This window comes from Bison bison, unplaced genomic scaffold (genome assembly GCF_000754665.1).
Source record: "Bison bison bison isolate TAMUID 2011002044 unplaced genomic scaffold, Bison_UMD1.0 scf7180017864516, whole genome shotgun sequence".
Lineage (NCBI taxonomy): Eukaryota > Metazoa > Chordata > Mammalia > Artiodactyla > Bovidae > Bison > Bison bison.
This window is the reverse complement of record NW_011495069.1, coordinates 8,631,613-8,656,376: the sequence shown is the minus strand read 5'-3', so window position 1 is coordinate 8,656,376 and position 24,764 is coordinate 8,631,613. Positions and strand designations below refer to the sequence as shown.

The 24,764-nt window shown below is 40.7% G+C and overlaps 1 protein-coding gene across 2 annotated transcripts in view; it reads right to left on the bottom strand.

Annotated features, from left to right (window-relative positions):
• The window catches only part of CEP85 (centrosomal protein 85kDa), a 36,179-nt gene extending 11,445 nt beyond the window's left edge, over window positions 1-24,734 (bottom strand). The window contains exons 1-7 of one of the 2 annotated variants that reach the window (XM_010830096.1): window positions 24,625-24,734; window positions 19,515-19,590; window positions 16,229-16,381; window positions 7,486-8,174; window positions 6,527-6,660; window positions 6,019-6,136; window positions 4,549-4,734 (exon numbers count right to left, since the gene is read on the bottom strand). In XM_010830096.1, coding sequence (XP_010828398.1) covers window positions 4,549-4,734; window positions 6,019-6,136; window positions 6,527-6,660; window positions 7,486-8,174; window positions 16,229-16,381; window positions 19,515-19,563 — 1,329 coding nt within the window. In that variant the 5' untranslated portion in view covers window positions 19,564-19,590; window positions 24,625-24,734. Of the gene's footprint in view, window positions 1-4,548; window positions 4,735-6,018; window positions 6,137-6,526; window positions 6,661-7,485; window positions 8,175-8,671; window positions 8,904-16,228; window positions 16,382-19,514; window positions 19,591-24,624 lie in introns of those variants that run through there. The other variant, XM_010830097.1, reaches the window with a different exon arrangement.
• Between the last annotated feature and the right edge of the window lie 30 nt (window positions 24,735-24,764).

Here is a 24,764-nt window from a genome sequence, read left to right as displayed (position 1 = left end):
GTGAGTGATCACACCATCGTGATTAACTGGGTCGTGAAGATCTTTTTTGTACAGTTCTTCCGTGTATTCTTGCCACCTCTTCTTAATATCTTCTGCTTCTGTTAGGCCCATACTGTTTCTGTCCTTTATTGAGCCCATCCTTGCATGAAATGTTCCCTTGGTATCTCTAACTTTCTTGAAGAGATCTCTAGTCTTTCCCATTTTATTGTTTTCCTCTATTTCTTTGCACTGATTGCTGAGGAAGGCTTTATCTCTCCTTGCTATTCTTTGGAACTCTGCTTTCAAATGGGTATATCTTTCCTTTTCTCCTTCGCTTTTTGCTTCTCTTCTCTTCACAGCTATTTGTAAAGCCTCCTCAGACAACCATTTTGCTTTTTTGCATTTCTTTTCCATGGGGATGGTCTTGATCCCTGTCTCCTATACAATGTCACGAACCTCCATCCATAGTTCATCAGGCACTCTGTCTATCAGATCTAGTCCCTTAAATCTATTTCTACTTCCATTGTATAATCATAAGGGATTTGATTTAGGTCATACCTGAATGGTTTAGTGGTTTTCCCCACTTTCTTCAATTTAAGTCTGAATTTGGCAATAAGGAGTTCATGATCTGAGCCACAATCTGCTCCCAGTCTTGTTTTTGCTGACTGTATAGAACTTCTCCATCTTTGGCTGCAAAGAATATAATCAATCTGATTTCAGTGTTGGCCATCTAGTGATGTCCATGTGTAGAGTCTTCTCTTGTGTTGTTGGAAGAGGGGTGTTGGCTATGACCAGTGCGTTCTTTTGACAAAACTCTATTAGCCTTTGCCCTGCTTCATTCCGTACTCTAAGGCCAAATTTGCCCATTACTCCAGGTGTTTCTTGACTTCCTACTTTTGTATTCCAGTCCCCTATAATGAAAAGGACGTCTTTTTTGGGTGTTAGTTCTAAAAGGTCTTGTAGGTCTTCACAGAACCATTCAACTTCAGCTTCTTCAGCGTTACTGGTCAGGGCATACACTTGGATTACCATGATATTGAATGGTTTGCCTTGGAAACGAACAGAGATCATTCTGTCGTTTTTGAGATTGCATCCAAGTACTGCATTTCAGACTCTTCTGTTGACCATGATGGCTACTCCATTTCTTTAAGGGATTCCTGCCCACAGTAGTAGATATAATGGTCATCTGAGTTAAATTCACCCATTCCAGTCCATTTTAGTTTGCTGATTCCTAAAATGTCGATGTTCACTCTTGCCATCTCCTGTTTGACCACTTCCAGTTTGCCTTGATTCATGGACCTAACATTCCAGGTTCCTATGCAATATTGCTCAATGGACCACAGCGTACCATAAATGCATTTATGCTAATTAGATGACTCAGAACAGGAACTGATCACTACAAAAACCAATGGAGTTGAACCCAACTTCCTGTGAAAAGGGGACAAAAACAGGAGATTTGAGTTCAATCATGCCTATATGATAAAATCCCAATTAAAAACTCTGGACACCAAAGCTCAACGGAGCTTCCAGGTTGATGAACACATGCATGTGCTGGGAGGATGACAGGTTCTAATTCCAAGAGGGAAAAGGTATGGAAGCCCTGCTTTTAGGACTTTCCCAGACCTCGTCCTATTTGTCTCTTGGCTTATCATGATTTGTGTAACAAAACTGTCATCTGTGAAATTACTGAACCTGAAGGTGTCATGGGAACCCCTGGATTTATAGCCAGTTGGTCAGAAATATAGGCAATCTAGGGAACCCAAAACTTGCAGTTGGCATCTGAAATAATAAATAAGCATAGTCTTTTGGGGGACCGTGTCCTTTAAACTTGTGGGGCCTGATGCTAACTCTGAGTGGTTTACATCAGAACTGAATTGCAAAAGTATATATAACCGTATAGGTAGTATACATACAGCCCACCTGGTCTATTCTGATGAGACAGGTAATGGATTCCTCTCTAAACACTTCATATTATATAAAGCTAAGCAATCATCTGGAAGGGCTAAGGAGACTGTAAACTCTTTGAGAGAAGGGGCTGTGTCCATTTTGCTTTTATCAAATCCCCAACACACAGCACAATGCTTGGCACTAAGCAAGCAATCAATTAAGATTAGTTGAATGGAACCTTTTCTTTACTATTATGGCTTTTTCTTTGGCTTATGAAAAAGGAAGCTGGAGATAAAGCAGAGAATAAGGCAGATTTATTGATGCCAAAGAGGCTCAGACCTAATTTGATCCAAAGACAATACAGTACTAAGAAGGATCCCTGAAAATCAGTTAAAAGCTTTACCCCAGGTACAATCTGTATCGTTCAAGCTCCATGTGATTCTCCAGACTCTCACATCTTAATATGCATCAGAATCACGTGGGAAGCTTATTGAAAATGCTGATGGCCAACTCTTAATTTAAAAAATGGTAGGCCAGTCAGAGATGTTTATTTTTTCTCCCTTCCAAAATATTTCTAGAATGACAGGCATAAAATAAAATACCAATTTTTAAAAGGCAACAGAGGAGACAAAAGTATACAAGATAGGGGCTTTCGTGACGGTTCAGTGGCAAAGAATCTGCCACTGAAGAGACTTGGGTTTGATTCCTGGTCTGGAAGATTCCACGTGCTGTGGAGCAACTAAGACCCAGAGCCACAACTACTGAACCCACGCTCTAGAGTCCCAGAGCCACAACTATGGAAGCCTGCATGCTCTGGAGGCTGTGCTTCACAAGAGAAGACAATGAGAAGTCACACTACAACTGGAGTGTAGCTCCTGCTCACCACAACTAGAGAAAAGCCCATGCAGCAAAAAAGATGCAGCACAGCCCCCCAAAAACAAATAAAAAAAGTATGTAAGATAGTTCAAGATGTTTTCAGAATATGAAAGGGAATGGGAGGGACAAATGATTTGGAGCAGAGGAGTTATAATTTGCAGTAGGAGTCACAGACAACTTGGAAGACAATGTGCCCTTCACAACCCACAAGAATCCCTTTACTTGAAACACAAGATACCTGAGGCAGGTAGGTATCAGCCATAAACCTGAAAAATAGGGGAATTCACTGGAAGTCTATATTCAGGTTAGCTGGATATCATTCTCACCCTAGGTTTTCCCAAAAGAAGACTGGAGATTTATTCTTTGAGGAGAAATCAAATCAGAGAGAGCCCAGCTCAGGGGTATCAGTCATGGCAGAGAGAGACAGAGTGAAGCACTGGGTTGAAAATAAGCATAAATAAGAATCTATGTGTAGAACTATGGGACTTTAAATCTAATTTCCTTCTCAGTGTTGAGAACCCAAAGGCCAAAAGCATTCCTGTCCCCAGGCTCCCCACCAGGCAGCAGGCTGAAGATTCTTTTTTAGAGAGAGTAAGATGAGACATCAGATATTGACATTTAAGGGTTCCCAAGTGAAAAGGGAAGACTAAGTCTGATCATCCCACAGGGAAGCCCACCAGGCAACTTCCATGAACCCAGAGCTTCCATGCAATTTAAAAATACTATATTCTTAAATATGAGCACTCTTTCATTCAAGGATCATCAATCCTCTAACGTGTAAGACACAAAAACAAAATAAGACCTGAAAGAAACACTATAAGCAGATGCAGATATCCCAAAAGGCATAATCAGTATCATCAGAGAAAAGATACTGCATTCATGAAACAAAAATAGCAAAAAAATGCATTAAGTAAGAGAACACTATTCAAAAATACAGACGTATATGTCAGGAGAAAGAAAAGAGTTGAGGACAGCTAATTCTGTAGAGTGGGGCTGATATTGATATTGATGTTGATATTTGATAACATGTTGGTTATTTAACTTAGACACATGTATTATTTCGATTACAAGGTTTTTTTTTCTTTTTTTTCAAACAAGCCTCTAAGTCCACGCTATACCAATGCACCAATATCGCCTGGTAAGACTGTCAGAAATGCAGAATCCCAGGGCTGCCTCCCCTTCCAAAACTACTGAATCTGGATCTGTATTTTCATCAAGATCTCCAAATGATTCTTAAACACATTAAAGTTTAAGAAGCACTGCTTTAGCTGACTTTGATGCAAGTGGTCCAGAGCTAAATGTTATTAAACTGGTCCCCCAAGAATATCTGTATTAGAGCAACCTGTGAACAGAACCAGAAGATTTAGCTCCTTCTATGAAAACCAATCTCAACCTGAGGCAATTCTAAGAGCGCTGGCAAATATGTAAAAACTCCCAAAACAACTGCATAGGGATTCTTCACCTACTTTTTAGGTAGAAGTGAGAAGAAATCATGCTGAATGATGTACCACAGGTACATCTTGCAACAGTACCATTTGGTATGACTGGTCAGACTGGTTTTTCACCTAGGCCAGCTGGTTCCCCATCACAACCTGGGACAGGGAGAGATTATACACTGTCTGTGATAGTTTTGCGGGGATGAAGCAGGTATGAAGGGTTCCATTTCAAACAAACCAGTCCTGCATGAGAAGTCAATGTAGGGTGTCTCACCCAATTGTCTCCTCCAGGTTCCAAGAACAGTTTGGCAGGAAAGGGCTGACTGCCAATTCTTTTATGAATTAGAAAGCTATCAGCTCCTTAGCTCACCCTTTCTTCTTGTTTCTTCCCTTCCTCCGAATGCTTCTGCAGTGCCACTCTGAGTGACTCTCTGATGAGCTGGACTTCAACTTCTGAAGCAGAGAGTTTCTTTTCAAGCTCGATCTTTTCTTTGCTCAAGGCTTCTGTCTTCTGTGCAAACTGTGCACGTAAGAAAGTGTTTTCTCGCTGCAATTCCTGCAGAAAGATTTGCAATATGTAACTGTTCCTTACCTTGACAGTCCCATGTACTTTACTTATACCTAGCATACTTTGTGGTCGAATATCAATTTTCTCTAAGAATTTCTGCAAGCAGTGCTTCTCAAAGTGTGGTCCTAGGACTAACAGGGGCTTCCTTGATAGTTCAGTTGGTAAAGAATCCACCTGCAATGTGGGAAACCTGGGTTCGATCCCTGGGCTGGGAAGATCCCCTGGAGAAGGGAAAGGCTACTGACTCCAGTATTCTGGCCTGGAGAACTTCATGGACTGTATAGTCCATGGAGTCACAAAGAGTTGGATACAACTGAGCGACTTTCACTTTTAGGACTAACAGCTTCAGCATTACCTGGGAACTTGTTAGAAATGCAAATTCTTAAGTCCAACTCCCAGGCCCAGTGAATCAGAAACTCTGGGGACGGATGTTAATAATCTGTGTTTTAACAAGCCCTCCAGGTGATTCAGATGCACACTCAAATTTCGAACCACTGGCTTAAAGCAATATTCAAGGACGAGTCATGTAACAAAGGAATACAGGACAATACATCAGCAGACCTGGGCTCAAGGCCTTGTTCTCCTCCACTCATTCTTTATATGACTTAAGGCAAATTCTTCCTCCTTCCTGGGCCTCAATTTTCTCATCAGTAAATGAGAAGACTGAGATATATTTTATGTAATGGCCATTCTCACACTAACATTCTGATTCTCCAAGATGGAACATTGTCTTAAGAAGCCCACTAGGTGGCAAAGCCAGTACAGTACTATAGTCTGTCTAATACTCATCACTCAAAAGCCCAAATTGCAGAAGAAGCTTGGCCAACATCGTTCAGAGCTACTGACCTGAGTGAAAGCATAGTTTTCCCTCAGTTGCTCCTAGACATGGAAGAATAAAAATGGGAATGGCCCTAAATCCAGTGCTACCTCTGCTTCTCTCTTCATTTGGCCAGGGCTGGTAGATCAAGACTTCTCAGAACATCACTCAATTCTAGGACCTTACTATGAACCTTGCTCTGCCTTCCTTTTCTCCCAAGTATGTCCTGATATCAAGGCACCTGGACTTCCACTTGATTCCATCCTCAGGCCTTTTCTGCCCCCTCAAGAGCAGAACAGGAGATGTTCTATAATTAAGAATGTTTACTTTCTGAGGGCAAGAATACCTTACTTCACTTGGTCCATTTTCTATCTCCTGGATACCTACCAGTGCCAAGCACAGGGAAGATACTGAGTTATGACAAGCAGAATGCCATCCTGGCTGCCAAGGCTTACCTGCAGCCTCAGCAAGCAGACGTCCCCAAAGGGGGCAGGGCGGCCTAAAAGAGCACTGTGGACTTGCAGTTCACTCTCTCGCACCTTCTGCTCCAGCTGAGAGATATGTTTCCTCTGCCTGCAAAAGTCAGAACAGAATGAGGCCCAGGGTCCTTGACACAAATCCACTTGTAATATGAGCCCCAACTTTTCTTAAATAGGTAAAAACCTATTTACAAAATACACTTTGTAAACAAAGACCTTGGATTCTCGGGTAGTGGTGAAGGAGGAAATGCAAAGAAGAAAACTGACTGAGGCAAAATGAAGAAAGATCAGCTGCAAAGACCCAGCTGCCTCCTCTAGGCATTCCCCACAGCCCCTACAGAGATATGTAACAAACCTATCATATTATTCACACACAGAACTAGGCTACTTATCATGAGGCAAAGTAGGGGTCTAAACAGAGGAGGATGCACTGCCCTTGGGGAGATGTCATCAGTTGGGGGCCTATGGCCCCTTGCCCCCTTACTTGTCAATAAGGAGCTCCTTTTCCTTCAGAAGGTGTTCATTACTGTTCAAGATGCTCATCCATTGTGCTGGGTCTAACGTGGGCAATGAAGGAGAAAAACCAGCAGGATGGTGGCAGACGGCTCCATTCTGAAGCTGGAAGACAAACAAGCCCAGTGGGACTTAATGTTAACCTACAGGCACCTGAAAGCACCTATAAAGTGCCCAGCTGTGTCTGTAGTCAAGATTCACTTTGGCTCAGTTGGAGAAGGCCCACTGTTTATGAAATAATTTTAGCTCTGATGCATGACTGGAAAGAACCTGCCTGACAGACTTCTGCCAACTGGACACTCCCTGCTCAGAAAGGCTCTAGTTTCTAAGAAAAGGTCAGTTTATCTTTCTTTATCTGGAACAAAAGCAAATCAGAAGCTAAGATGTCCTCACCAACCAGGAAAGGAGAATGTGTCTTGCTTCCTTTCTCCCCATTCTTAGTAAGTACAAGAACTTTCAAAAAACAAAACAAAACAAAACAACAAACACAAAAGTAGTACAGTGGAAAGAATACGGGAATAAAAGATAGTTTTGAACCCTAGAGCTCTGCCACTTAAACCAGCTCTGTGTCTCTGGACAGATTAGTTATTCCAAGAACCTGGTAAATTTCTACATTTACCTCATCAGAGTAAGGATCAAATAAGATTCTGTATGTTAAAGTACCTAGCCTAGTGACTGTTATGTAAGTACATAACACATAATCAGTGTTAGTGTCCTACTTCTGGGTTTCTCTTTGTAACCCTCTGCTTTGGAGAACCAATCTGGTGTTTAGAACCAACAGATTTGATGACATTCACAAGATTGCCTATCTACAAACATCTTCCCTCCTTTTTACAAACACTTTCTTTGGAGTCAAAACTTATAAGAAAACCTATATAGTTCTAAGATAAGCACAGAAACTGCAACGTCCAAGGAAAGAAAGGCCTCTACCTGCATTTGCTCCATCTGTAAACGGATCAACTCCAGCTGCTGCCGACAAGTGCTGAGCTCACAAGATCGCTCGCGGGAATGCCAAGGGTCAGGATTCGGCTGCCACACCTGAGAAGGTAGAGGCTTGGAGAGCCCAGGAGCAGGCTGGAGTCCCAAAGGAAGAACCCCACTGCTGCCAGGGTGTGGTCCATTCCGCTCACATACTGCCCCGCTGCCCGGTGCCTTCTTGGTCTCAGGCAACCCTTTGTATAGCTCCTTGTTTGTGTCGGTTCTTGGGTTGTGGAAGTAGACTCGGTAGTGGGGATCTGAATAAAGTGTCTCCAGCATTGCCGACTGATTGAGGGTAGACTCCATATTGGGAACATCAAACTTTCTCGCTTCTTCTTCTCTTTCATGGCCCACTGCTGGAAACCAGGATTGCTCAACTCCATTTTCTCCAGCAGCACCACAAAGATACATGAAATCTCTAGAAAGGCCTGGAGAACGTTTCATTGAACTGAGGTCTCCATTTCTTGTCATCCCCACACTTTCAGCCAACCCTGACAAAGGAAGTTTGGTAGAGGATCCGGCAGCAGAATTTGGCTTGGAAGGAGAGGTCCCCAAAGTAGAAGGTATCACATGGGCTGTTGGAATGGTTACGTGGCTTTTGATGGGCTGGAAAGAAGGACTGCTACTTGAACTGCAAAAATCTGTGGAGAGAATAGTCTTCCGTAAGTCAAAATCAAAGCAGCAAGCTTTTTTTGAGTTTGGCTGCTATGCCAGACATTCTCTGCCTGAGAGCAGGCAGAGAGGGCACTTTCACAAGTATCAGGCAGAAAAATACAGCAGCCTAAATGGGAGATGTGTGTTCTAGGATCTCAAATGCCATTCCCAAGGCAAACCAAAGAAAGGTAACACTGGCTTCACTTTTAATTTATACTGTCCTTTGTATTTGAAAGGGCTTCCCTGGTGGCTCAGAGGTTAAAGTGTCTGCCTCCAATGCGGGAGACCTGGGTTCGATCCCTGGGTTGGAAAGATCCCCTGGAGAAAGAAATGGCAACCCACTCCAGTATTCTTGCCCAAAGAATCCCATGGACGGAGGAGCCTGGTGGGCTACACTCCACGGGGTTGCAAAGAGTCGGACACAACTAAAATCCTGCCAGTCAATAAAGCTGAAAACTGAACTTAAAAAAAAAAAATCACTTACTTAAGGGAACTGGATTAGGTCCTACTCTTCCAAGAGCTGGGCGACTCTAAGCTATAATCCAATCTAATAAAAATGTCTTTTCCAAGGGCTGCTGGAATCTTCTTTGATCTCCAAAAGCTCCACAGCAAAGGTGAACAATGGATCTAAACTATCCAAAGAATAAGGCAAACTGGATAGTGCTGCTTTGTGTCTGGGGCAGGGAGCACTGCATCTGAATCAGGATTCTGCTCTCTCTCCCACACGCCAGACCTGACTGCCAGGATATGTCAAGTTATTCTTAGCAACTCTCAGGTTTCATTCTAGCACAGTGAGCACTCTCAACTGGTAAACACTGAAATCCTCTTATTTTTTACTTTGCCTTTTATTTACCCCCTTGTTTGTACATAACTGTGATTTTTCACTTTCCTTGAGACTGGATTTATGTTTCCTTTAGCTCCTGCCTAGTCTTGAGAGACAACTCTCCGATTGGCTCTGCTGCAGAAGGTTCACATTTTTACTATTTCCAACTTTCAAGTGCTACTGTGAAGAGGACTACAAGGTCACAGAACTAACACAGGGCAGAGGGCCACAAGCAAAGTACAGGCAGGAATATGAGGAAACACATCTATTGCCTTCAGCAGGCACGGAACCAAGAGAGGGGGACGAGGAACAGAAGCGTCTCTCTTTCTCAACTGTGTCCAACAGTCTTTCCAAACTAAGCAACATCTACTGTGGAGAAGAACAGATCTCCAATTTGTTCCATTTTCATCAACCAACACAGAACACACTCAGCCAATGAGGACTAACCTTTTCCAGAATTAAATGGGTATAGATCTGCTATCATCTTCTCATATGCATTTGTAAGCAGTTCTTTAAAAACAAGCAAGCCAAATTATCCCTTATAATGTATGCAGAGTATCTAATTTCCTCTACTCAGATGATCGTGGGGCTATATAAAATACCATAGTAAAAACAAACCAGAAGCAAACCAACCAGTAATTTTTGATGACATGCATCAGCTTCTCAGGACCAAGAAAGAAGGACATTTCAAGAGTCAAAGGACACTATTTGTGATGTCCTGAAACTTAAATCCAGAACTAGTTACAGGGTTAAGGTAGACTGGTGGTGATGAAGATTCTAAGACTAGAAAGCTCTCTCCTTGAAATCTTCCATAGTGATACCATGACATTCTCTCATCAAGGGTCCCCACTCTCCAAATATAATAATGGAAGAGAAGACAGTAAGATTTTGGTTATGAGGGCTACTACTACGCTGAACTCGGCAACACCTTCTTCCATCCTCCATCCACGGCACCACGCTCTCTCACGTCTCACCAAATTCAGTTTTGAGCCTATAATGCCCAAAGGAGTAATGCCAAAACCTAAGTCACGAAGAAAGGTACCAACTGCCCCAAAAGAATATTGTTTCTCTAATTTTCTGGTGAGTATGGTCCATCTATGGATGATGAAATGAAGTCTGTCAGCACTTGTCATTTATCTACTGGGTTTATCTATTTACATTAAGGAAATTGTGTGATTCTGAGAAAGTACTATAAAACGTCAAGTTACATTAAAGTCTGGATTGTGTTTCAGAGCATTTTGAAACAAAACAGCAACACATTTTCAAAAGGGTCACTATCTTCTATAATTTTCAAAGGCTATTCAAATTTAGCATATGAGATATGAGATTTTTTTAATATGAGCTATTTCAAATCCTAAAAGATGATGCTGTGAAAGTGCTGCACTCAATACGTCAGCATACTTGGAAAACTCAGCAGTGGCCACAGGACTGGAAAAGGTCAGTTTTCATTCCAATCCCAAAGAAAGGCAATGCCAAAGAATGCTCAAACTACCGCACAATTGCATTCATCTCACACGCTAGTAAAGTGATGCTCAAAATTCTCCAAGCCAGGCTTCAGCAATATATGAACCGTGAACTTCCAGATGTTCAAGCTGGTTTTAGAAAAGGCAGAGGAACCAGAGATCAAATTGCCAACATCCGCTGGGTCATCGAAAAAGCAAGAGAGTTCCAGGAAAACATCTATTTCTGCTTTATTGACTATGCCAAAGCCTTTGACTGTGTGGATCACAATCAACTGTGGAAAATTCTGAAAGAGACAGGAATACCAGAACACCTGACCTGTCTCTTGAGAAACCTGTATGCAGGTCAGGAAGCAACAGTTAGAACTGGACATGGAACAACAGATTGGTTCCAAATAGGAAAAGGAGTACATCAAGGCTGTATATTGTCACCCAGCTTATTTAACTTGTATGCAGAGTACATCATGAGAAATGCTGGGCTGGAAGAAGCACAAGCTGGAATCAAGATTGCCGGGAGAAATATCAATAACCTCAGATATGCAGATGACACCACCTTTATGGCAGAAAGTGAAGAGGAACTAAGAAGGCTTTTGATGAAAGTGAAAGAGGAAAGAGGAAAGTGAAAGAGGAAAGTGAAAGAGAAGCTCAACATTCAGAAAACGAAGGTCATGGCATCTGGTCCCCTCATTTCATGAGAAACAGATGGGGAAACAGTGGAAACAGTGTCAGACTTCATTTTTTTGGGCTCCGAAATCACTGCAGATGGTGACTGCAGCCACAAAATTAAAAGACGCTTACTCCTTGGAAGGAAAGTTATGACCAACCTAGATAGCATATTCAAAAGCAGAGATATTACTTTGCCAACAAAGGTCCATCTAGTCAAGGCTATGGTTTTTCCAGTGGTCATGTATGGATGTGAGAGTTGGACGGTGAAGAAAGCTGAGCACCGAAGAATTGATGGTTTTGAACTGTGGTGCTGGAGAAGACTCTTGAGAGTCCCTTGACTGCAAAGAGATCGAACTGGTCCATTCTAAAGGAGATCAGTCCTGGGTGTTCACTGGAAGGACTGACGCTAAAGCTGAAACTTCAATACTATGGCCACCTCACGCGAAGAGTTGACTCAATGGAAAAGATTCTGATGCTGGGAGGGATTGGGGGCAGGAGGAGAAGGGGACGACAGAGGTTGAGATGGCTGGATGGCATCACTGACTAGATGGACATGAGTTTGAGTGAACTCCAGGAGTTGGTGATGGACAGGGAGGCTTGGAGTGCTGCAATTCATGGGGTCACTAAGAGTTGGACACAACTGAGCAACTGAACTGAACAATTCACCAAATCATTGTGTTTTTGCCACTTCAAGGATATATCTCTAAACCTCTCCTTTCCTCAAACATACTCCCTGGCCCTCAACTCCCACCCCTCACCAAAAACAATTCATTCTTTCTAGCAACCGTCCTTTCTTGGTAAGGGGCAGACTTAGCTATTGCTAAATTTTGGTCACTTCTCCTATATCCCTTACTGGTTTATGAAGTTCGGTAGTCTGAAATAAGCCAGTGATGATTTCAGTCTTTATCAAAAAACTGAAAGACTTCTGAGCTCTCAGGTATCTACCTCTATCCTGTCCCTTGAGAATCTTCAAGGTAAAACACCTTAGTGAAGGGTAGAATCAAAAACCTAAATGGGGAATTCCCTGGCAGTTCAGTGGTTAGGACTCCAGGCTTTCACTGCAGAGGCCTGGGTTCAATCCTCAGTTGGGGAACTAAGATCCCACAAGTTGCACAGAACAACCAGGAAAAGCAAAATGAAACAAAAAACCCTAAATGTCCATCAGCAAATGAATGAATAAAGACGTGGTACATATATTCAATGGAGTATTACTTAACCATAAAAAAGAAAAGAAAGAAAAATGAAATAAAGCCATTTGCAATAACATGAATGGACCTGGAGATTATCATACTGAGTCAGACAAAGATAAATATCATATCATATAATATCACTTATATGTGGAACCTAAAAAAATCATACAGATAAACTTATTTACAAACAGAAAATAGACTCATAGACTTAGAGAATGAATTTATGGTTACCAAATGGGAAAGGTGAAGGGGAGGGAAAAATTAGGATTTGGGGATTAACATACTATTGTAATCAACAAGGACCTACTGTATAGCACAGCGATCTCTACTCAATATTTTATAATATTCTAAATGGGAAATGAATATGAAAAAGAATAGATATATGTGTATATTTAACTGAATTACTTTGCCATACACCTGAAATTAACACAACATTGTAAATCAGCTGCACTCCATTATAAAATAAAAAAATCTTTAAATAGAAAGAAAGAACACCTAATGAACTATATTTTATACCAGTCACAAATGTTCTTGTCACCTGGGCTCCAAATAAACCAAGATATAGCCATGAACAAAATAAGCAAAAAATAAAATTAAGACCACAGTATATAACACGGCAGAAAAGAAACCTTAGATCCTTTTAAAAGGAACTTCTAGATCAATGGCTTTGGCCACCATGTCAAGACTACTATAATTTAAAAAAGAACACATAACTGGCAATTCCCTGGTGGTCCAGTGGTTAAGACCCTGAGCTTTCACCTCTGGGGACCCAAGTTTGATCTCTGGTCGGGTAACTGAGATCAATTGTGGTAACAAGCCACACACTCAGACAAAAAAATTAAAAATAAAAATGCACTAGGAAGGAAATATAAATATAATTTCCCCAAAGATATAAAAAGCATGCAGAGTTACACACAATCTATCTAACAATTTTACTGGATGAGATACAGCCAGTCAATTCAACAGGGGGAAAAATCTAGACAACTGTTTGATTTTTCAAAACTCAATTATTTAGTCAAAATGAAAAAAACCCAAGACTACCCATGTAGACAAAACCTTAACAAGTCCTAAGTACATTGACAGTAATACTTTTGATTACACAAGTGATGGAAAGAATACTACAGGTGGGAGACCTGAATTTGATAATTAGCTGTGTGACATTAGGCAAGTTACTTAACCCTGTGTGGAATTTTTGTTACTCATTTGCAAAAATGAACTGGATTAAGTGATTTTTAAAGTCCTGTCTATTAAAATCTATTATTCCATTTACTCAATATTTATTGACACTGTGCCCATATACACATAGTTATCAAATCAAATGCCAGGTGCCCAGGAGTCAGTACTAGTATTTTATTCTTCAAAATAGAAGATTTTTTCCCAAACATTTGTTTGTTTTTTTAAAAAAAAACAGCTTTACTGAGATATAGTTCACATACCATACAATTTTCACCCACTTAAGACACACAATTCAATGTTTTTTTAGTATATTCACAGAATTATGTGACCATCACTACAATCAAGTTTAGAACATTTTCATCATCACCAAAAAAACCTTTTTACCCTCTAGAGGTCATGCTGCATTTACTCTAACTTCATAGCCTTGCTGCTGCTACTGCTCCTAAGTCGCTTCAGTTGTGTCCGACTCTGTGCGACCCCACAGACGGCAGCCCACCAGGCTCCCCTGTCCCTGGGATTTTCCAGGCAAGAACACGAGTGGGTTGCCATTTCCTTCTTCAATGCATGAAAGTGAAAAGTGAAAGTGAAGTCGCTCAGTCGTGTCCGACTCTTAGCGACCCCATGGATTGCAGCCTACCAGGCTCCTCCGTCCATGGGATTTGCCAGGCAAGAGTACTGAAGTGGGGTGCCATTGCCTTCTCCGTCATAGCCTTAGGCAACCACTAAATCTCCTTTCTGTCTCTATATAAATTGGCCTATTTTGGACACTTACAAATGGAATCATATAATATGTGGTCTTTTGTGTCTGGCTTTTTTTACTCAGCATGGCTTTTTTTACTCAGCACTGGATTTTTAAAGTTCATCCAGTTTGTGGGGTGTATTCATACTTCATTTCTTTTTATTGCTCCACAGTATTCTATAATATGGATATACAACATTTTATTCATCTATTTGTTAACTGATACATTGGGTTGTTTCCATTTTTCGGTTATTATTATTAACTAATGCTGCTATGAGCATTTGTGTACAAGTTGTGTGGATGTATGTTTTCATCTTCTCTTGAGTATATATACCCAGGAGTAGCTGAGCCATGATGCAACTCTATGTTTAATCTTTTAAAGAACTGCCAAACAGCTTTCCAAAGCAGCTGCAACATTTTACATTCCCACCAGCAATGTACAGGCTCCAGTTTCTCTACATTCCCACCAACACTTATTATCTTCTTGATTATAGCCATCCAAGTGGGTGTGACATCTGATAAAGTACCAAAGTAATTTGTTTTGTGACTTTAATCAGCTCATTTAATCACTCTTGAAATTCAGCTTTCTCATTTGTAGATTGGAAATAAAATATCTCTTGGGACTTCCCTGTTGATTCAGTGATTAAGACTCCATGCTCCCATTGCAGGGGGCCAGGGTTTGTTCTCTGGTCAGGGAACTAGATCTCATATGTCACAACTAAACATCTCAAGTGCCAAAACTAAGACCCAGTGCTTAAAAATAAAAATGCATAGAGCTCTTAATGGTATTAATGAAAAAAAATTTAGTGCAGTATTCATCATAAAGTATTTGATAAACAGTAGTTAATTATTATCACTAGATTTTCTGTCCTCCTAGGAACCCACCATCTAAATGAAAAGAAAAAAAAAACCTTGTAAAGTACAACCTTACAGCTTTTTGCTGTTTTTTCTTTTTAATTTTTTATTGGGATATATTATTTACAAAGCAGCCTAACAGCTATTACTTAAGTGCAAAAACCAGTGGCAGAAAAAATATGGCAGAAAAAATAAAGTATAAGATTGCAAAAAGGAAGATCAGTAATGGGAGAAAGAGATGTGCAAAGTTTGGTCAAGACACTTCACTAAATCATGAAAAATAAGATCAACATAGCTGGGAGGGGCAAGAGAAGATGAGAATAGCACAAATGGGTCCAGATTAAAGAAGGAAAGAGCTCAGGTATCAAAAAAAAAAACAATAGTTCTGTGCTTTCTGTGCTTTCATAGCATAGTTAAGACAACATACCTGAGGACAGTAAGAAATATGTCTGGGGCTTCCCTGGTGGCTCAGTGGTAAAGAATCCACCTGCCAATGCAGGAGACAAGGATTCAATCCCTGGTCCAGCAAGATTCCACATGCCACTGAGCAACTAAGCCCATGTGCCCACAACTACTGAGCTTGTGCTCTAGAGCCCTGGAGCTGCAACTACTGAAGCTGGCACACCCTAGGGCCCATGCTCTCCAACAAGGGAAGATACTGTAATGAGAAGCCAATGTACCGCAACTAGAAAGTAAGTCCTGCTCTCCACAACTAGAGAAAAGCCCATGCAGCAACGAAGACCTAGCACAGCCAAAAACAAACAAACAAACAAACAAAAAGTGTGAATGGGACAGGGACAGATCACAGAATTGAAGACTCTGACCTTTATCCTCCAAGTAACAGAAACAGTTGAGGATTTTCAGGAAAGGGAAACTATGAAATCAGGATTTAAGATTAATCTGGCAGGAGAGGGAAAGACCTGATGCCAAGAAACCTATTAGGAAGCTGTTCAGGCAGGACAAACAGCAGAAGTTGAAAGGAAGGGACCAGTTGTGACGAGAATAGCATAGGAAGAATCAAGCAGACTCTGAGTAAATTGACTTATGAATATTCTGGAAATGACAATACACCTGAAATACAATTTGAAAATGACAACATATTTTGGTAATCAAATCATTAATTCAAACTTACCCTCTGCGATGTCCGAGCACGATGTGCCAATGGCTGTGTCCCCACTGTCGGCTACACTTGAACAACGACTGAAGCGGCTCCGAAAGGCCTCTGAGATAACTGGGGTCTGCCATTCAGTCCCCAGGGAACTGCCCTTCTGAATCACGCTGGAACCTGAAACAACCAGCATTTCCCACTGTTAATGTGAATCAGCTCGTATAATTCCACAAAACTTTTTTTAAAAAATCACTTAAACCTGTGAGAGAAGAGCCATACCTCACCCCTTTCTTCCTCCTGTGCCTATTTCAGCTACTCTGAATTAGTTAACTTTATTTTTTTTAATGATGTTTTTTAAAATTAGGCATTCATCCATTCATTCATGGCTGCACGGGGTCTCTGTTGTGGCATGGGGACTCTTCATTGCTGCAGGTGGGCTTTCTCTAGTTGTGGCGAGTAGGGGCTACTCTCTAGTTGTGGTGCTGGGCTTCTCCTTGCAGTGGGTTCTCTTGTCTCAGAGCACGGGCTCTAGACACTAGGGCTCAGCAGTTGTGGCACACAGGTTCAGCTGCCCCAAGGCATGTGGAATCTTAGTTCCCAAACTAGGGATCGAACCCATGTTCCCTGCGTTGCAAGGCAGATTCTCAACCACTGAACCACCAGGGAAGTCCTTGAATTAGTTAAATCTAAATGGAAATAGCATAAGAGATGAGAATGTTCAAAGACACAAAAAAAGACCTACCAAGGATCCAAGAGTACTGAGACAGGAATAGTTAACAGCGGCTCCATTCTTTGAAATCTAGAAGCCACGGCACTTTACAGACGTGGTCTCATCTACCTACTTAGTGAAAAGTATTATAATCCCTATTTTACAGAGGATACAACTGAGATTTGAACCCATGTTATTCTGATTTCAGTACCCACATTTTTCCCTCTTGCAGGGTTTCTCAACAGGTGCTCTTGGCATTCTGGGTCTGACAATTCTTCAATGTATACTCTACATACTACAGGATGGTTAAGCATCCCTAGTCCTTCCCCATCCCCTAAATGCCAGTAACAGACCTCACTCCATCCCACCATCACTGTGAAACCTGAAAATACCCCCATATGTTTCTAAATGCTCCACAGGGTAACATGCAATCCAGTGTCCTTTGTAAATCACCACTTGGGAATGAATCAGGGTATCCTTCTGGGCAGAGTGAATCCAGATCAAGGCAAGTCTTACAAGTTAATCTGAAGGGTTCTGGGAGGCAATGCAGAGGAACTACTAAAATTTCTGAGCAGGTAAGATGAAACAAGACTGATGAAATTTATCTGACTTTGTCAGCTTGCTGTTTGAGGCTTGGTAGATAGGAATTGTTCAATAAATACTTGATTTAAGAACATATTAGCAAAGAAATAAATTCATTAAAAAAAAAGAATTAAATTCAGATTATTTTTTAAAAATCACTGTAATTTTTCTAAACTTTATCTGAGATGATCCATGTAAACAAACAGGTAATGGCAGCTGCTTATCCATTTGAAGTGTCAGAATCTGAGTGTGTAAAATATGTTTCTACACACTCTATGATCTAGTGGGAAGCAAATGATATTTGAATTTAGTGCTTCTCCCACCTTCTGAACCAACCTACTTTTGCTTCTTTTTTCGCTACCCTTACTTTTACTTTCTACTGAAGATATTCTCACTTTCCCCAAGAACTCCTTTTATTCTTTGGGTCTCAGGGGACTGTCTGATTTGAAAGCATCTATATATACACAGTAATCTGTAATAATCTTTAGTAGAAAACACAGCCAAAAATTAAAGCCTCTGATCAGCATAAGATTAGCCAGTGTTACTATACTAAATTAACAAAATTCTAGCCAGAAGCAAAGAAATTTGACTTCCTGGTGAGTCTATATGGCATTATCTCTCCAGTAAGTGTATAATTTATCATGTTTTTTGAAACAGTGAAAAATCCATTGAGGGCCTCATCTTGGAAACCACTTCCTGTTACTACTACTAATCTTTTTCTTCACTTCTACCATCTTCCTAGTCAGCCACTCCAAATATCAATTCTAAAAGAAAGATTTGCTGAAATGAAAGCGTGCTTTGGTACAATTACAGAGACTGATTATCTGAAGTGTGTGAGTTCTGTGTTATGCCATGTGTCCTATTATTGGCTCGTGGGCCATGATCAACCAAACAAGAGACCACAGTGAACAATGCACAGAAAGGCAGTGAGCTGACAGGAACTGCTGCATTCCAAAACTTGCACTATACATAGCTGTCCTAAGAAACTGTACATTTAGTCCTAAGACAGTGCATAGCAGATGTTCAATAAATATTTGCTGAATGACTCTTGAATTTTTTCAAAGTGCTTACTATATGCAAGGCCATATGCCTAGAAGAAAATAACATACCTGTCAAAATGTCTGTTATAAGGCACTGTAAGGTTTTTAAAGTTAAAGAAAACATATCATTAGTTCCATAAATGTATTCTTTCTTCATAAATGTACCAGAATGCAAAAGTTATTTTTCTAAAATGGTACTTCCTATTTGAATATACCATATCTACTTAAATGTTGCCTATTGAGTGTGTATGAGCCTTCCAGGCTCCTCTGCCCATGGAATTTTCCAGGCAAGAATACTGAAGTGGGTAGCCTTTCCCTTCTCCAGGGGATCTTCCCAACCCAGGTATCGAATCCAGGTCTCCCACATTGCAGGTGGATTCTTCACCAGCACAGCCACATGGGAAGCCCTTCACTTAATGTTGTCTATTGAGTGTATATACATATTTACATGTTTTAATATATATATAAAATATACATATATACTTTTAACATAGTAACTTAGGATATCAACTGAGCTTTCAAAGTCCTTTAAATCCATTCTAGAGATAAATTTCTGAGTCTCTAGTGACAACATAAGTGAGACTGCTGCCATCCAAGAATTCCAATCTTTGTGGGCTAGCAGATGACTGACCCACCCACAGGACTACAAAGACAACATAGACCACAGTAATTTATGCTTGTTTCTCTGATTTCAAATGGAACTATGTTCCAAAGTCGTGTTTTGTTCCAATCCTTTATATGCCCCCCTCAATAATCAATCACGTGGTCTTGTTGGAAGCCATGTAGCACGAGAGATAAATAGTTATTCTCTCAGAGAGATCTATTTTTCTATTCAATGTAGCCCCACATCATTTTTGTTCTTTTGGTACCAGCATTTCAGTGGATGCTTGTTTGTTCAGTATTTCCTTTTAAGGAAATTTCCGTTATAAAATAACAGACCAATGGTCAGAATTTAATCCAGAAAACTTTGACTACTCACCTGGTGAGGTGGCATGAGAGATCCTCTCACTTGGGTATTTATCCTGCATGGCCACGAACACAGTTACTTGAGCCAGCTGTAAAATAAAGGAAGCAGTCAGATCTCTCCATTATCTTTTAATTCCCTGTAATTCATTCCCATTCAGCTGAAACTGCCAAATGCATACAAAGTATTCAAGTATTCTTCCACATGTTTTACTCCTAAGGATATTTTTTTAAGGCAAAGCAACTCCCAATATTTCACTCTACTTCTCCCAAAGCAAGAAGAAAACACCTAGAACCAAACAGAGATTCTCAATACTGATCCTATAAGGTCTAGAACCCTTCTGATTATTGCAAAAATTAAAAATAATATTACTTTAATTAAAAAGCTGCCAAAGATATTCTTACCTGCTGGAATGGGATGGAAGAGTGAGGTAGGAAAAAAACTAAGTAACCAAAACAACAGCAAAGTATTATAGCTTCAATCCTGATGAACATAAAATGAATTCCCCAATTCCTCCAGTAATGAAAGTTAGTCATATGATGTACAATGATGGACAGAATTCTTGGTCAAAAGCAGAACTCCAATCCTCAGCTGGGAACATGAGATTTTCTTCCCATTTCCCCATTACTTAAATAAAACATTTATACTTATTCTAATGGTAGGATCTAAGAATTCAGTATAAGTCTGATTACTAGTTGTACAAACAAAAGCTTTAATTAGCTGTAACTAATAATAGCAAATAATATCTTGTGTATGTATAGTACTTGAGAGGCAGCACAGAGTAAGAGAAGTGGCTCAGAGCACTGACTCTCAATCAGACAGCTCAGGTTTGAAGTTGGACATGAGCCAATGCATTGGAATAGACCCTGATGCTGGGAAAGACTAAGGGTGGGAGGAGAAGGGGGCAACAGAGGATGAGATAGCTGGATGGCAACACTAACTCAATGGACATGAGTTTGAGCAGGCTCCAGGAGACAGTCAAGGACAGGGAAGCCTGGCATGCTATAGTCCATGGGATCACAATGAGTTGGACGCAACTGAACAACAAATGAGCAATGTATTAGCTGTGTAATCTTGGGCAAATTTCTTAATATCTTTGTGCCTCAGCTCCTTCCTATAAAAATAAGGATAAAAACAGGACCTAATTTGTTCTCATTTAGGATTAACTTACAATGGTGTCTGATACATATTAAGTGTTTTATTAATGCTTTTATTATACTTGGCATATTAACATTTTATGTTAATAGAAAGTGAAAAAGTACAATTCCTGGAAGACAAATTATCAATTTAGAAACTTTGAATTTATAAGAGCCCATGGGGCTTCCCTGATAGCTCAGATGGTGAAGAATCCACCTGCAATACAGGAGACCATGGTTCAATTTCTCGGTCAGGAAGATCCCCTGGAGAAGGGATAGGTTACCCACTCTAGTATTCTTGGGCTTCCCTTGTGGCTCAGCTGTTAAAGAATCCACCTGCAGTGCAAAATGGGTCGCAAAGAGTCGGACGTGACTGACTTTCAGAGTTTGGGACAAACTCTATCCACAGAACACAATTCTTAGAGGTGAAATTTAACTTTGGAAGGAAAAAAAAGGCTATACGGTACGTTTTCCCTAATGTGCTTTACTGACCTCTGCAGTTTTTTCTTAGTAACAACAACAAACCCTAATTCACTGCATCTACAACAGAAATTGTACGATCCCCTGAAATCCCAGGTCTCCACATACTGGGTAAGAGAAACTTTGTGCAGTTAAACAGTTTCCATTTATGGCTAGTATTATTCAGTGTTTTACGGCGACACCGAAGGATGGTCTACCTACTAGTGATACCGGTCAATATCATCCCCTTTTTTAAAATAAAAAAAGATTGGCCCATTAAATTCTGAAACCTTTCCAAATTCAGAGGAGTTGAAAATGGGATAACAAAAGAATTCTCAGTTAAAACATGGATTTATCCTATGACTCAGCAGCTCCAAATGTATGTCAACACAAAATCTTGTACATTAATCTTCATAGCAGCATTATAAAGTGGCCAAAAAGTGGAAAGAAATGTCCATTAGCTGATGGATAAATAAAACGTGGCCTTCCATCACAGCTCAATTCATAAAGAATCAGTCTGCAATGCAGGAGACCCTGGTTCGATTCCTGGGTCAGGAAGATCCCCTGGAGAAGGGAAAGGCTACCCACTCCAGTATTCTGGCCTGGAGAGTTCCATGAACTATACAGTCCATGGGGTTGCAAAGAGTTGGACACAACTGAGCGACTTTCACTTTCTTTTTCAAATATGTGGTATATTCATACAATGGAATATTAGTAGGCAGCAAAAAAGGAATGAAGTATTGATACCTGCTACAACATGGATGAACACTGGAAATAATATATTAAGTAAAGGAGGACAAGTACAAAAGGCCATATATTGTATGAATCCATTTATACAAAGTGTCCACAACTGGCAAATCCATAAAGACAGTAGATGAGTGGTTGCTGGGGAATAAGAGGAGGGCAGGGAGTTTCTGACCAGCCTGAACAAAATGCTGAGATTAGATAGTGATGATGGCTGTGCAAGCTTGTGAGTACACTAAAACCTCTGAATTGCACACACGTAAAACTGAATTTTATGTGAATTAAATCTCAAAAAAACTCCCATAAGGAGTAATACAATACAGAATAAATAATTCTTAACTTCTTCCTACTTAAGTTTACAAGTAGATGGGCTACTGGTGGAAATTTTTAGAGACATTTGAAAGAGACAGACTTCTTGAGATAAAAGTGAGAGAAATGAATGCATAAGAAGTAATACAAATAGCCAATTATACAGCCAAGAGAGGTAAAAATGAATGCAGGCAGACAGAAGAAAAGAACCCAACACCGATAATTTCTACTTTCAAAGCTGTTTAAACTACAGAACAATTCATTCAACAAATTCAGCATGTAGTAAGTACAAGCATACGTCTTTTTTTTATTGCACTTCACTTTACTGAGCTTCACAGATTCCATTTTTTTAACAAACTGAAGATCTGTGGCAACTCTGGTGTCAAGCAAGTCTATGGATGCCATTTTTTTCCTGCAGCATTTGCTCACTTTGTGTGTCACATTTTGGTGATTCTTGCAATATTCCAAGCTTTTTCAACATTATTACATCCGTTATGGGGAGCTGTGATTAGTGAACTTTGATATTACTATTGTAACTGCAGGAGTAGTAGAACTAGCAAGAGGACTAAAATTAGATGTGGAGCCTGAAGATGTGACTGAATTACTGCAATCTCATGATAAAACTTTAAAAGATGAAGAGATGCTTCTTATGGATGAGGAAAGTGGTTTCTTGAGATGGAACTACTTCCAGTCAAGATGCTGTCAAGACTGTCGAAATGACAACAAAGGATTTAGAATACTACATAAACTTAGTTGATAGAGCAGTAGCAGGGTTTGAGAGGACTGACTGGTTTTGAAAGAAGTTCCACCATGGGGAAAATACCATTAAACAGCTTTACATGTTACAGAAAAATTGTTTGTGAAAGGAAAAGTCAATCAATGCAGTAAACTTCACTGTTGTCTTATTTTAAGAAATTGCCACAGCCACCCCAACATTCAGCAACCATCACCTCATTCAGTCATCAGCCATTAACATCAAGGCAGAATCCTCTACTGGCAAATTAGCAGAGATTACAAATCACTGAGGGTTTAGATGATGGTTAGCATTTTTTAGCAATAAAGTATTTTTTAATAAAGGCGTGTACATTTTTAAAAGACATAATGCTATTGCATACTTAATGGATTACAGTAAAGTATAAACATAACATATACATACTGAGAAACCAAAAAAATTTGTGTGACTCCATTTATTCTGGTGGTCTGGAACCCTACCCACAATATCTCTGAGGTATGCCAGTCCTTACTACCCATCAAGCACTGTGCTAAAGATTCTATAGTATCATGTCTTATGTTTAATACTCACATCAAACCTATGAGGTAGTTACTAAGCCACCACAAGTTGGAGTTTCTGTCTCAGACATAGCCAGAGCTGCAAGTCCCAAAGCACTTAGGAGCTGGGGCAGCTCATATAATTTGTTCATTTTGTCATTGGTCACCACCCAAGCTCTATTTCCCAAGTTGCTATCCAAGAACTAGATTTTGACTGTTGTTAATTATTCCTCCTTTGAAGAATTATAATCTTAGTGTGGAATACATTTGGCAGCTGTTGAGAGAACCACATCAAGACCGGAGAGGATTTGAAGGGATACAGACAGTTGACACATACACACTAAGAATCTCACAGCATTACACTATTTTCATCGCCTTGATCATTCATCGAACCAGATCTAAAGAGCCAAGATGTTGCCTTTACAAAGGAGTCCTGAAACACACCACACCATCAAATTATTATAAAACATACAAGGCCTAAGGGCAAGAAATGAAGCATGGTTATCTTAATCGTCCTTGTATCACCACCCCTCCCTTCCTAGCACACAGTATTCAATTCATCAACCAAAATTTACTGAGTGCCTATTTGCCTGGCTCTGTGCCATGTGGTGGAAGTAGACTGGTGCAGAGGACAAACAGGGTTCTGATCCTTCCGTTTAATGTGCTGAACACCCTCTACTGAATAAATAAGCTTCAACACACTATGTGCATCCAGAGAACCAGCTCCTCCCTGTCTATAGCAGGGATCCTCAATCCTGGTACTACTGACACTGGAGTCGGTAAGTCTTTGATGTAGGGCTGTCCTGCAGGCTGTTCAGCAGCACCCCTGACATCTATCTACCCATGGGATGCCAGGAACAATCCCAGAGTTGTGAGAACCCAAAACGTCTCCAGACACTGTTAAATAGCTTGTGGAGGGGGAAGCAAAACAGTGCCGGCTCAGAAATTCCATCCCAGCGCCTTCACGAGCGCTCTCGGTCCCTCCGGCCTTCCTTCTCTATTCATGCTCCAAATCTTGGCTCAAACTTCGCTTCCTCGGGGAGGGCTCCCCGCCCCCTCAGACCTGTTGGTGCCTAGGGTTCCGCGCTCCGTACTTCTCCACCTGGCACAACCACCCGGTTGACGTCTACTCTCGCAGGGCTACGCGCTCCTAGAGGGCAAGGAACGTCCCTCCCGCCGTGCCCTGGCGACCGGGACCGGGACTGTACCTCACAGAGGTCCCGCAATTGCTGTGGAATGAGGGATGGAGAGAGCAAGGCGATGAAAGCGGGGGGCGTTATTTCAGAAAGCCGGGGCGTGAGAGACCCAAGGCGGGCAGCTCAGCCGCTCTGCGCATGCTCTTCGCTCT